The sequence below is a fragment of the Rhincodon typus genome, chromosome 23, assembly GCF_021869965.1.
Source record: "Rhincodon typus isolate 14 chromosome 23, sRhiTyp1.1, whole genome shotgun sequence".
NCBI lineage: Eukaryota > Metazoa > Chordata > Chondrichthyes > Orectolobiformes > Rhincodontidae > Rhincodon > Rhincodon typus.
The window spans coordinates 6106538-6121651 of NC_063354.1; the positions used below are offsets into that span (position 1 = coordinate 6106538).

The 15114-nt window shown below is 39.0% G+C and overlaps 1 protein-coding gene across 1 annotated transcript in view; it reads left to right on the forward strand.

The window, feature by feature from the left end:
• Positions 1-14709, forward strand: part of LOC109929767 (phosphatidylinositol transfer protein cytoplasmic 1a) — a 224401-nt gene extending 209692 nt beyond the window's left edge. Inside the window, exons 7-8 of the mRNA XM_048611083.1 lie at positions 3833-3896; positions 9205-14709. Of these exons, the coding sequence (XP_048467040.1) occupies positions 3833-3896; positions 9205-9521 (381 nt within the window). The 3' untranslated portion in view covers positions 9522-14709. The remainder of the gene's footprint in view (positions 1-3832; positions 3897-9204) is intronic.
• The last annotated feature ends 405 nt before the right edge of the window (positions 14710-15114 follow it).

The window sequence follows — 15114 nt, forward strand, 5'->3', positions numbered from 1 at the left end:
TTTCCCTCCAAGCCACTCACCACCCTGACTTGGAAGTATATTGCAGTTCCTTCACTGTCACTCGGTCAAAACACTGGAATTCCCTCCCACATAGCATTGTGGGTCAACCCACAGCAGGTGGACTGCAGCGGTTCAATAAGGCAGCTTACCACCCCCTTCTCAAGGGCAACAAGGGATGGGCAAGAAATGCTGGCCAGCCAGTTTTGCCCACATCCCACAAATGAGTAAGAACAAATTCACGATTACTCTGCACAATTTCATAACAATGGCCAATCCATCTAACCCGCACATCTTTGGTCTGAGGGAGGAAACTGGATCACCTGGGGAAGACCCACACAGACACAGAGAGAATGTGCAAGGTTCACACAGACATTCGCGTGAGGGTGGAATCAAACCTGGGTCCCTACCTGGTAACCACGGAGCCACTGCACCACACTTGGGGGACTGGAGTCTGGATGACCCATTCATGCCAAGGGGCAAGTCTGGACTTCAATTTTGAAGGTTGCACGGGTGTAGGTGGAGGGCCAGCCACTTCTGCAATGTCCTGAAAGGAAAGAGCAGTAGGATGTATGTGTGGGACCACTTCTAACTGTATGCCACCTGACACTGCCTCATCTCTTTATGAGGACAGGGCAAGGATCTTCCCATCTCCCATAACCTCATTGCCATGGGTCAGGCCAATGGAGTGCACATGTGTGCACCTTTCCAGCAGCCCTGAAGGTGCTGGGTCTTGCTCATCCTGGCAGCCAGTAACCTATCCATAGAGACAGGCAGGCAATCACATGATCCACTGCACTGATGTAGATTCTGGGCAATGACAGCCATTGTGTCCCATTTGCCTATCTGCAGTTGATACTGTGCCCTATGCATTTGGATGAAATCCCTGTTTGCTGACACCACAGGGTTGTCTCCTGCCTGGGTTGAGCAAGCGTCTAGTCCTCATAATCCTTTGTGTGCCAGCTGTTTCTTCCTCTGCCAGCTGCAGACCTGTCACCATGAGGTGCTCATCAGATTGTGCACCCTCACTCTCTGTGTCTCCAGTTTTCACTGAAGTGTCAGCATCTAGGCTGGTGGGGGTGCAGGTGGCAGCCTTCCCAATGCTTTCTCTGAGGCCTCAGTACTCCTGTGCTCAAAGGTTAAGGATGGGGCTTCTCGTGGAGCCAGGCATTTCTTTACAGGTTGGCAGAACTGGCAAGACAAAAGAAAGAGGCAGACAGTGTTTAGAAGTCGCATGTGATGATTGAGAGTGGCAGCAGGGTTAATGTGAGAGTTGCATTGGAATGAAGAATGGTACTTACTCATTTAGCAGAACATAGATGTTTGAGCTTCTCCATAAGAGCAGTCCAGGTCTTCTGCTCTGAGAGTTAGGATTCTGTCCTCAAGACAGTGAAGACCCAGATGTCAGGCACCCCTTCACCCATCTGGGCTCTCTCTGCCCTGATATGGCCTAAGTACTCCTGTAATCAGCAAAAGGGGGTAAATGAGTGAGATTGCAATGGGTGGCACAGCTATTAGTGCTGGTACATGTGCAGAAAAGGTGGTGAGATGTACCAAAGGACTGAGGTTGGGGTGGGCAGAAGTGAGTGTGGCAAGCTGTTATATCTGACAGTGAAAGTGGAAGGGCATGAGCCTTGTTTCGAGGTGAGCGTAGTGGCAGAGATGGATTTAGTGTGAGGGAGCAGGGAGAAGATTGTGGCACTCCTCCTGGCAGGGAGGATAACAAAATTTATCCACCTTTCTACATTGCTAGATATTTTTCACACCAGCCCATCTCCAAGTCCCTCTCAGAGAAATGTGTTGCTCTGTTCCCTTCTCGTCCATGTCCATGACCCTGTCCATCAACCAGCTGGACAGTTTCAGAATGCTGGAGCTTGTCCAACTGCACAGCAACCTTTTAAAGATGGCACAGACACAAGGGATGCCACCCTCTGGGTAGAAGTCCACTGAGTGGGTGAAATAGGGTGAAAATCAGACACTATAGGGAGGGAGTAGGTGATTAATGCAGTGAGCTTGATGAGGTATGATGATGATAATTTGCTAAACCTTCCAGTGAAAAACCCTCCAAAAAACTCAATGCAACTTGGGCATAGCTAAAAAACGTAAGATTCAGACCGTAGGGTTTATAATAAAAAGCTGGAGAAACTCAGCAGGTCAGGCAGTATTTGAAGAGTGATAAACAGAGTTACCATTTTGAGTCCAATATGGTTCTATTTCAAAACAGCATTAAATTTAAAAAGAATTGGAATTACTAAGCCACTGTCATACTTTCCCCACCCCTAGTATTACATTTTTTACACATAGCACAAAATATCCTTCCTGATAGTTGTGTTTTTATTCATGGCAAATGAAAATTTCCATCAGCAGCCTGCCTCAAAATTGAGGCCACCCTGAAGTGGTCATTAATTGTCCACTTAAGGACCTCAATCAGGGTTAGGGTGGGTCTAGGCCTTGTCTGTCTTACAGTAAAGATGTAGAAAGATCAGAGCAGGTGGGAAAGTATTGGGAAGACTATCCAGGAAATTCTACAGATCCCCTCCAACTACCAACCTCCAAATGTAGCAATGGTTGGACATAAAATTCTGCCCAGTGTTTCAGATTCTGGTGACCAACTTATCCTGTTGTCAAAGAGTCAGCTTCTCTCTTTTAGAACTAAATGACACAAGAATTGTAGGCATGTGGAATTTGGATGCTGTTGCCATAACTAAAATTGACGTAAGCGTCCCACAGTTATTGTAGAATATACATGCCTCTGAATTTGATGCAATATAGGCAAAAAATACATTGGTACTGTGACAAGAAATTCTATGAAATGAACTACAATTCACTGACATACCTTGGCAATATATAACTTAATTTGTCATTTTACAATGATCATTTTCCAAATCAAATGTGTATGGCTTCTACAGTAAATCTGGCAAGATCGACCTCCATAATCTTGAAAAAATTGGCCATGATGATGGCAAATAATGGGGAGAAATTCTAACGGTAAGGTGTGCCACCACCTGTTAATGTTATATCAATTGTGTTTAACGAAACAAATTTCAATTTAATGGTTAAAAAGAGAAACAGTCTCTGGAACTGAGGTAGAATCTGATTTGGCAGTGTATGATTGTAATGTTTCACTCTGTAAGTACATCTTAGATTGAATAAAGTTACCTCCAGTGATGCCCTTCATAAATTGGGTTTCTTTAATAAAGCACTACTCACCTAGCATCAAGATTACTGCTCGCTGCTCCCTTCCCATCTACCCCATGCAAATGAAGCACGGGATAGGGTCCAGATCCTCTATTGATTTTTCTGCTCTCCATTCCACTTCCAGAGCACCAAGTGAGCAAAGCCATAGCCTCATGAAGCAATACAAATAGCTGAGTTCAAAGATCAGAGAGGACCTTGCAGAAGCCCCCTTGAGTTGAACATTTGCTGCTGAAAGCCTCAGTCTTGGCCAAGCGCTTCAGTTGACACAACGAACAGGCCATTCCTGCTCCTCCAAATGGTACACCTGATTCTTTCTGTTGCTGTTGCAACAGCATTGAAATTCTTCAGTGGACTCCAACAGGTTATATGTTGGAACAAGACCCATGTCAGATACCTACAATGGCAAGAAATTATCCCAACCCATGGAAATGAGTTAGGATTGGAATAGATGCAGATGGATGTCCCATTCCCGGAAATTCCAAAGGATAAAGATCCGGACTTCAATCTTCTTTCATTTTGAGACTTAGAGAGAATAATTCCCCTAAGATTAAGAAATGGAGAATTAGGTAATTTGTGTCTGTGGACAGGTTCCATGGGGATCCTAACTAACTGCTTAATGGCATTTCCTTGTTCTCAGGTAATCCGGGATATACTGATGATTGGCCACCGACAAGCTTTTGCCTGGGTCGATGAATGGTATGGTAAGTGGAACTGTTTGCTTTCAGCTCTGTTCACAAGCAACTCAGTTTTTCCATGTCTATCATCTTAAATATGGTACAAAGACATGACTAAAAAGACATAACACAAAGGCTTGCTACCAGAAGATTTTTCTGACTTTGAGAAAAGATTTATTTAAAATCTAGTGGAAAATGGAAAGATTTTCAGCAGTACTACGTCTTTGAGAACCAGCTTTACATTTGAGCCTTTAGGTCCCTTTCTTACGTCATTACTCAGGTAAGACCATTCAATCCCTGTGGCCCACTACACCATTTAATTAAATCATGTCTCATCTGCACATCAGCTCCCATTGCCCCATTACCTGGAGACATTGAACAAACAGACTACCAGATGTCACAACTCCATCTGTGCTTCCAACTCACAAAAGGCTGTTGGAAGCTGTTTAAAGATAAAGAATTGTCTGATCTACGTTTGGAACGTACATAATGGTGTGATTTTAAAAAATTCATAAAGTGTGACCTTTTGGCACCCTTAAAGAAGATTCTCAAAATCAGATCCCATTTGAATTTTACTCTCTGGTTTTTCTATTTTATTCCCTCCTTCCCTCTTGTGTTGGAGGACCCTGCAGTCATCCATATACTTGCAGCCATTCTTTCTGTATGAGTTTGAACACTAAGTGATAGTTGTCACAGCTTAACCTAAATCGGTCCACATATGATATTTACATAGATGTGTTTCTAATTGGAGTTATTAAATGGAATGGATTGGGCACACTGGCTATTTTTATCCCTGTCCCTACACTAGAGACTTTGAAGACAATTTACTAAATCTTCATTGCTTTCCTTGCTGAACATTGGTGTCCCCATATACTTCCAAACCTCTTCCTATGCCACTTCATTATCAAGTCAACAACAGCTTTTGCGTGGTTCACATTTCTTTCTCTGCCCACTGCCTTGTTGTGAAGCATCAAGCCTTACTCTGTATCACCATCCAACAGCATTGCTGTGCCCAGGAGCACCTGTATAAGCAAGATTTCTTGCTATTTAAGTTTGTCGCTTGATCTTCTAATTTCACTGGAGCAGAATATTCTGAATGACATCATTTCCTAACTCTTGGTTTTCTCTTGTTTACTAATGCACAACCTTTATATATATGAGTTTACTGCAATTCTATTTCATATTATGAAATCACATCTATGCAGAGTATTTCAGGTGATAGTTTCAATGAACTTATAGTGTCAATTGTCTTAACTAGTCACAGGTAAAGACTACCTGTTTGTGTTGAGCATTTTAGTAATCATTTCAATAAGGATTTGCATTTTTATCAAGCCCTCACCTGTTTATAAAAAGTGAGAAACCAATTCCAAAAGGTAGGTATTGCTTTTTCACAGTTTCATAATATCTTAATAAGGGTTGAACATATTAGTCTAATTAAGAGTTAGTTTTATTTTGATACATTGAAAAATCTGAAATGTCTGACTTGAGGTCTTGTAGCAGGTATTCTAATGATCTTCTGAAAACAACTTTCTTGAAGATCTTTTTGGCTTCTACTTTCACATTTCCTACTGATCGCACCTGCGCTGCTCCACTCTTTCCCCCTTTTTTCTCCCTAGAGCACTCCTTCTACTGCTAACCCTTTTTTTTTCTCCACACCTTTTCTCTCCAACTGGCCAATGTACATGAATCTCGTGCCCCGCTGCTTCTGGAACCTTCCATGTCTGCACCTAGAATGTTGTCTTTTTTTTTATGTTTTCCACCCAGAAACCACTACATGCCTTGAGTTTAATGTCCTCAGTAGAAAATGCCAAGAAACATCTTGAACTTTTTACAGATATGACTATGGATGACGTACGGAATTATGAGAAAAATATGCATGAACAAACGAACATAAAAGTTTGGTTTGATCAGCCTTCCACAAATTCTCCTTCCGCGGATGAAATACAGAGTGATGGCAACGCAAGCGTATGTTACATTTTTCCTGAAGTACATTTTGAAACAAACCACCCATACTTTGGAAATTAAGGATATCAAAATGTTTTCCCTTTAAATAAAAATCTATAAGCACAATGGCAACACAAAATTAGGCATTAGTGAACTAGAAGTTTCATGTCATGGGGCTCTTTTAGGGTCAGAGTTATTTTTTGTCACTGAGCTGTGCTGTAAAATCAATGTCTAACCCCTTTTCCAGGTGTGCGCATCTTGAAGTTCACTATTGCCATAGATAGATTGGCATTTACTCCCTTCACCCTTCAGACCAGATTACAATGACACATGCTGGATAATAACTTCCTGAATACTGCCAATATTTCTGTTCCTCACCCAATCTGAATGTACTTCACATGAGCCGATACAATGGTTTGCAGCAAACTATTCAACAATGGAAGCCACCATAGCCAAGCACAAATCTGTTTTAATTAACGTCTGCATACATAAGTAGTGAACAGCACAAACCAGGATCAAGCTTGGAGATAGTTCTTCTCACTATTGTTCAACACATCACACAGCATGACTGAGGCAACAACTAGATTTTCTTTGACATGTAAATAAAATATTACACTGCAGTTATATCGACAGTATTGTGAATCATGAAGGTAATCACACCAAAAGCAGAAAGGAGGAGTAACTTTGATCCAATTGATTGAATTGAATAGAACTAAATTTGATTGACTGCATCACATTGCCCAATTTTACTTCCTGTTGTCATCACTACAAAACTAAATGTCAGTGGAGTTTCAAATAGTCAATTCAGGTACTTTATCGTCCTGGCAGGGCAGTTAATTTAAAATTACTGTCAAGGTCTTTTTTGCACACAGGCACACAGAACAGTTTAAAAGTGAAAAATCACATTGTCAGAGAGTATAGCAGGGAGTTTTACAACGTAATTAATCATATTGCTTGATATTGATTCATCAGTTATCATTGAAGTTTACCAGTTTGTAATTAATGAAAATTTAAATTTCATCCGAAGTATTACATCTTGAATATGATTGATTTTGTACTGATTTTGACTGGGTATCCTAGCAGTGCAAAAAATAGAAGCACCCTTAGAGACATTGACCCCAGAGAGATGACATTTAGCAATTTCTGGGAGTCAGAAATAAGAGCAGAAGTAAGGTGCTTCTTTATCAGGACCAAATTCAAAGAAATATGGAAATAACAAAAGAAAATGAATTACAGGAGGGTGCTTAACAACACTTGAGTAGAACACAGATGGAACACTGCTTGAGCTGCGAGTGACCAAAGCGGAGATTGTAAAAATGAAAAATTTTTCAACATTATTTCCAAATAAGAGGAGAAATTTGAACTCATTCCATAGGGAGGAGAGAATGGTGAACACTTGAAGTGAGGTGGCTTCATTTCCCATTGTGTTGCTAATTTACAGTTTGAATGCTATTAAGTGTGTTGGCAGACGAAGCAACAGCTGGGCTCTGGCAGGAGCCACATGCATAATTGCTAAGCACCATCCCATGCCCCAAAGGACTCCAGAGACGTTTACCTTGTCCCAACCAAAGAGCCTGCCTTGGCCACCCTGCTTAGTGACCCCTGTTTTGAAGCCAGTGGAGGCCTGGCAATGCAAGTTTCTTCATGGGGCCTGGCAAAGCAAGTGTACAGTTCTTTGTTCCACCACAGTATTCTGAGATGCTGTTACCCAGACTCCCACCATCAAAAGACTCTGCTAAACATCGTTGTTTCTCCCATCTCCACAACGTACCTGAGAACTTTGCTGCCTGAACTTCCTCTCCGATCTCTCAGCCAGTTGCTGTTTCCCGTAAGTTTCAGGTGGACATCGAACCACTGGTATATGGATCAGATTGCAGATCAATACATTGGCTCTGAAATCTTTTGTAACCAATATATAACAGGCTTACCCCATCCCCACCCAAAACCCACTGAGTGTTAAAGCTCATTCTGATTTGTCTCAAACTGGTTCTTGATTTATAATGTATTATTACATGACCCTGGACTTGTGTGGACCCTGCCAAAAATAATGCCAAATATTGTTCTGTGACTCAAATTGCAGTCACAGGAAATGGATGGTGTTTAAAATATTATACCAGTTAAACCAAAAAATAACATCCAGAATTATAGTTATGGATTTTGCCTTTCCAAGCGTGAGTGTCTTTGAAGTGGAATACAAAAATGTGAATTATTGGTGCTTACATCTTTTCATTGGTCCTGGTAGTATTGGAAACAATTTGAAATGATGAATTAAGAATATTATTCCAGGAATGTGTCTTAAACATGAAAATAATTTCCTGTTCAGTTTGACTATAAGAGCTGATTGTAAATAAATATTGGCAGCTTTAAAGTATTTTAATATGGAAAATATAACTTTGTCTGCAGTAAACTTTGTTTGAAAAAAAGCTAAAAAGACCAATCGTAAGTGAACTGTGATGCATTACTGTGTATTTTGCCAATGTAAAGCTCCTTACAATATTGTACATTTCAGGGTTGCAATAGTCCTTCTGAAAAGGTTTTTTTTTCATGAATTTCAAAGTGAGGACTTTATTCAGCACTTTTTATATTTAATTGTATATAAATTAAATTAGTACATACATACTTAGATCAGAAACCTGGGGCTGGATTTTACAGTTCCCTGGGAGTAGATTTTGAAGGGGAGGGTGGGAGGCAAGGTCTTGTAAAATGTAGTGTGTAGTCTTCTCACTGCTTTCCCACCTGCTCATCCCTGACATGTCTGATGTTACGGCGGGAGGCATCAGCCAGCCCACCCACCCATCCGTATGCCTCTTGAGAGCCTCAGGTACCTTATGCACCACCATGGCTATTTAATCCTCCAGAATCTCCTCACCTTTGAGGACAGGCTGTCGTCCCAGCAGTGCTACCACTCAGATCTGGTGCTGCTGAGACTACAGAGCTGCAGACCAATATGAAGTGGGGACTTCCTTCCCAGATGAGGCTGAATTCTCAACCTGAGACAATTAGCACTTTGCCAAACGTAAAACGGCTGTGTGCCACCTGGCTGTTTTTTTAGATGGACTCCCAATAAAATTGTTGGTCGGGTTGGGAAGTACAGTGAATATAGTGTCCTGTAAAATCTAGCCCCAAATGTATGGGAGGCCATGGGTGGAAATCTACAGGTATACAAGAACAGCATGTTGTTCCGACTTATTGCACCATTCAACATTTTATAGAATTATAAATGTTATAAATCATGGACTCGGAGCAGTAAAAGAAGTAACTTGCTTGTTCTATCATGTTTTATTTAAGACTGAAACATTAAATAAGTAGTGAACTGGAATCAGTATATTGTTCTGTCTGTCACATTGAAATTTATATATATATTATTTCCCCTTTAATCTTCAACTGATAGACATGACAATGAACGAAGTTCGAGAATTTGAACGAGCGACTCAGGAAGCCACCAACAAGAAAATTGGAATTATTCCTCCTGCGATTACTATCAGCAATATAGTTATGCCTTCGTTAGCCCGCAGTGGACCTTCTAGTGCCCCGACCACACCTCTTGCCTCAGAAGCTCCAGAATTTCTGGCCATTCCCAAGGATCGACCTCGAAAAAAGTCTGCTCCAGAGACTCTTACCCTTCCCGATTCTCAGGAGAAACACCGTGCTGCCATGGTACCTGATATTGAAGCCTCTGGCGAGCCATCTGAGCCCAAGCACAACTGATTTTTGTCTCTGACCTTTGGCTTTGTTTTCAGATTTCAGTATAAGATTTTTTTTTAATTCATTATCTTTTTACTTCTTAATTGATATGTCCTGTTTTCTTGACCCCGAATATATTTCACAAAGGAAATAATGTATTCTACATCCGGTTTTTGTTCATTAAATTAAATAAGAAGCTTTTCACCAAACGGTAAGATCAGTGTAGAGTGCACAAATTTTACAAATTAAATTCTCCAGATGCTGATGACAAGCCAAGTCTCTTGCCACTACCTCATATTGAAAATGCATGAAAGGTTTATCTAACGTTTTCCTGGCTTTGATTTGCATGAGCTTAAAATCAAGAACAACGCTACATGATTTTCCAATTTCCACTGGAATATGGGTGAGGTTGCTGGATTATAGCAGGAAGAGTTATCTCTACATATTTAGCATTTACACATCAGTATTTCAATACAATAAAGTTTAAGCACATTTAAAAAGCTCTTGTGTGAGCTGGGAAATGGTTGTGTTAGGTCAGCAGATACGCAGCAAGAAGTGTTTTGATAACTTGAGACTGGAATCATTTGCTCACTCCTTGTGGAAATTAGCAGCAGCTAGCCAGGCATAGAAAGTTCCAGAGTAGTCACAGCTGTTGTTTTAGACCTGGGTCCATATGCTGGTTAACTATGTTCTTTGGCAATTATCAACACAACTTACCAGTGATAGGTTACAGAATAAAATCATCAAAAGACACAATGCAGAATTAAGCCATATGGCCCTTAGTGTCTTATCGACCTTTAAAAGAGTTTTTCAATTACTTCACTCTCCTACTTTTCCACCAGCAATGGCCAGCAAAATATTCCCCTCCAAGTATTTATTCTGTTCCTTTGTGTAAGGTACAATTGAATCTGCTTCTACCACCCATTCAGGCAGTGCATTTCAGATCATAATAACTGACTGTATTAAAAAATTCTCTTTATCTTATCTCTGGCTCTTTTGCCCGTCAATTTAAATGTGAGTACCAATTCTTCTTCTGGTTCCAGATGGTGAAGTAACAAATCCCCCCTCCACCAACTTGCCAACTAAGTTTGCCACTCAATGTTTCTTGAGCCAAAAATGGAGCCAGATTCAATCCACAGTCTGTGATAAATCAGTAGAATCTCTATAATTGGCCTCAGTGCCATCGTACTAGGATGGGGAAAATCGACATAGCTTGTTTCTTTTGTCCATTATCTAATGGTCCCTGCTAGGAATCTGTACCATCTTGTTTGCCAAGACAGAGCAAGACTAGGCAGTGACAATCTGGTATCTTCCTTAACAGTCTATCTTGTATTTGAATATTTGCTCCATGGGTAAATTAAATTTAATCGTTGCATCTGGAATATTGAGTCAAATAGGCTTCCTATTTTTAAAAAATGTCAAGGCCCATGAATATGGATGTTATTGTGTGTGAGCATGATAACACTGGGTTGTTCTCAGCACTTCCACAACTGCAGGTTTGGAAAAGGAGAGTCATCAATAGAGTTTATACTCCCTGAATCAGTTAAGGGTGAATACAAAGTTTCCTTATGTAAAGTATTTGCCATCTGCACTGATAATCCATTTGAAATGGAGGATAATTGTCACATTCACAAGGTGAGTTTTAAATACTTCAACTTCTATTGAAACTCGGTTCCACTGGTGAAGCATTTTCCAGTGTACCTTAATTCATTTCTTGAAACTATTAAAGCTTCATCCCAGAGTCGCTAAACTGTTGCTTTTCTTGGCTCCCACCAATGTGCCAAAGATAAGATGTTGATGCTGTAATAATTGCAGGACAATGCAGTGTTATGACATAAATCCATCTGCTCTTCTGTTTTGCCGAGTGAAGGTGCCAAACATCAAAAAAGACTTTTAAGAGATAATATTGAGTGAATGATTTGTCAATAGCAGAACTACATACCATGTTTGGGGCTTTTCATAGGAGAAATTTTAAAGAAATCCCAATACCATATTTTTGTAAACGTAGCCTGAATTCTGCATTTGATTGATTTAATCCATTAAATCTTTCATCCTTAGTTGCCCACACAAAACAAATGCAAAAAACTAAATCAACTTAGATTTCATTTTTGGTAGAAATTTTGACATTATCAAGATGAACATTAATCTTTAAACCCCACGCCCTAATCCATTTAAGAAAAATCTTTATAAGAAAATGCACTGCTGATCATTGATAATCGTGCACGTAAATGCCAAGCCATTGAATCATTTTAGGAAATAAGAAGGAAAGGAGAGGGAAAGAAGTGGACTGTTGAGTAAAAGTCATGGCATTTGTACTTCTTTTAAAAATCTTGCTTAAGAATTACTTGTTGCATATGAAAAAATGATTTTCATTAAAAAGTACATAATTGTTACACTCTGCCTTTTAATATTCCGATCTGAAAACATCCTCTTTTAATGTGTAAACAAAAGAAACCTTCTTGCACCATTATCAGCAGTTTTCATTGTCTAAAGTCATATGCATATAAGTTAATATTTAACAAAAGTACTTTTCCTAGTCTCAGAACTTAATTCCTCCTTTGTATCTTTAATAATTGTATATTGGACTTATCACTGTGTTTAACACAATGCTGGTGAGAATTTGAGAGCTCAGCAAGTGCGCAGCATAAACTCTGATAACAGAGAGGAGCCTTTAGAAAACCTGAACTAACATAAGGGTAAAGAAGTTCATACAGAATTTCTCCCTCAGTGCCTCTGCATGCTGTGCAAATGTGTACTGTATGTTGTTACAATTCTATCTGAATTATTAGAATGAACGTCAGATCTGTCTGCTTGATTGCTCTAATTCAGTTCTTTGTTTGGAAACATGAAAAAATTTACTGTGTGGTAAATTCTGTGTACATTCTAATATTTTAATTTTTTCTGGATTTATTTATTTTTACTATCAATATCATATTAGCAAAAGGACCAATTCATGATATTAATATTGTTTCAAATATTAAAACTGAAGCAAGCAGAAAATCCCGGTACCTTGCTATGTTTAGCTTGTTATTGATGTTTGCTTTAAGCCATATTCATTTGTAGTGCAGTTATTTTGAAATGGTGGCATTATGTCTTGCAGAACTCACTGATAACAATTGTTTTCCAGAAGGTGAAACTCCTTACTTGGGTATGTTTCCACAAATACATTGCTCAAGTGGCAGTTAGTCACTTGCCTTTGAGCAAGAGCATCTGCAAGCCATTTTATCCTGGGAGTGAACCTTGTGGTGTTTGTATCTGTGCAATTGCCATGAGGATCCATAGATCCAGCAGCTAAGGCTAACTTTCACCCTCTTTGCCCAGAAGGGAGCGAGGCCAATGGTAGCAATTCTGAACCTGCTCATGCTAGAAGGACTCAAGTTCAAAACTTGAACTGGTTTTCAATGATCTGCATGGGTCAACTATTCTGCATTGACGGTGTCAATTTTTTTTTTCCTGAACCTTGCTCAAAAACAATAGTGAGTCAATTTCAAAAGCAATTATTCTGTTGTGAAACAGTTTGGGACATCTTGAGGATATTATTGGGGTTATTAGAAAAGCAAGTTTCTTTTTCTCTTTTGAGCCTTTCTAGCTCAAGAGCTAAAGTTAATAGTGTGCTGTTAATAGAATATAGTTTGTTCTGAAGTTTTTTGCGCGTTAGAAAGGTGCCTTAATTTGTGCTACCACAAAGAGCTGCTGAGGGCATGTCAAGAGAACAGGAAAGTTAAAAGGTTGAGTTTCAAAGGCCATCCAAAGCTACTTTCTCAAAATTCCGAAAGGCCAATTAATGAAGCGAAACGTCTGGAAGCAAGTTATTTCCCCCATTTTCCTTGTGTGGATAATATCGTGTTCTCAAGACAACCAAGAGAAGCATAGTACTTTATAAAAGTATTGCTTGATGGGGTGAGCATTTTATGAAAACCACCTTTTTAACAGATATTTCTGAACAGTTTTGATCAATTCTACAGGGAAACCATTTCAGATTACTGGGATTTAAAGGTATCAGCAACAGAACTTTTTGTGCACTTTCCTTCTTTTCAATTGGAAATGCCTGTGAAATGTATTTTAAAGCATTTTTGAAATATAAACGTAGTAGTAGTTACTGACGGAAATATTTTTCAAAACAGGATGTTGCTTAAATAGTTTCATAATAGCATGTTTGGGTTATCTTAGTTATCCAAACTGTATATTTGCTATTTCTACTGACTCTGTTTCCTGTTAGTAGCCAGAAATATAAATGTTAAATACCATGAATATTTTCTTTGAATACTGAAATATAAAAAAGTTATGTATAAGTTTCTGGCTACCTATAAATGCAGATAATTCTTTTTACAGTATGAACTTGTTTTCTGTAAAGCATTACAATTCACCTCATACTTGGAACTTTCCACTGCTGAATAAGCTATATACAAAAATTTGGCATTTCAATTTAGCAGAAAAAATGGGGAAAGCTCACCTGATAAACAGGCCTGGTACTGATTCTTATAGTCCATCAGGTGATCAGACACCATCTGCAAACTGTTCTGACTTAGCTGATCTGAACTGAGTCAATGATTGGATTATTATAATTGGCCTCAACATTCTGGGCTAAGAAAGGGAAAAATTCTAAGATCCTCCACTCTTTTGATTCTGCAAGAATGCATATGGATGGACTTCTGGTGAACTCAGGATCAAGCTTGTCTGTGATTTCCACTCTCCACAGTTGAATAAACAAATGAATAAATAATAATTCCTTGGCTAAGTAGTGAAAGAGCTGGTGTCTGTGGAGAATCACTGACCTTGGGAAAAGAAATGAGCTGTTGTTTGCTGGTTGTAGATAAATGGCACTTTTCAGAAGTCTGATCATGCCATTTGACTATTCTCCTGGTGTCTAATCTGAGAATACCTTGTAGGGAGGCAAAAAATCGACTCTTAAAATAGGATATTAGAAAGTGCCAACTTTTCAATATATTCAATGGCATATAATCTGCTATGCTTGGGTTCATAAATGGAAATTCCATTCTGTGATAAATACAGAATAACATTTTGCATAAATTAGTACTGAATATACTTAGTACAATGTAAATATTCTGGTAACTTGTTAATTTAAGGGCATGTTTCCCTGCAGCAACTGGTTTATCTTATTGACAGATTCACTGTAATAGTTTGTTACATAGCATGTTATAATAAAGCTCTGTAGAAAAAACCATACATTGCTTAAGGAGCAAATTTATCATTCAAAGAAATAAATGTGTTTTCCCTCTCTGAATTGATTTTTTTTAAGATTTTTATATAGTTATTGGAACTATAACTTAATCTGATATCCAATGTCAGTCTGTTCTTGTTTTAAAATTCATACACAGAAAAGATTTATCATTCTCAACTTCTCATGCATGGAAGCAACACAATACAGAAAAAAATGGAATTAAGGGACTGATCAAGACTGAAACTGTGATCCATAACAAGAAACCATAACAACTTCAATGAATTTACCATAGTGTCTTTAGAATGGAAAAGTAACTCAATGCAGTGGGAAAAAATCATGCTGAGCAAAAGAAGGTGAAATTATTTAAGTAACAAAATATTTGCATAAAGTCTGAGTTTTATGGGGGGAAAGTGCCTTAAGTAGAGAGAACAGAAA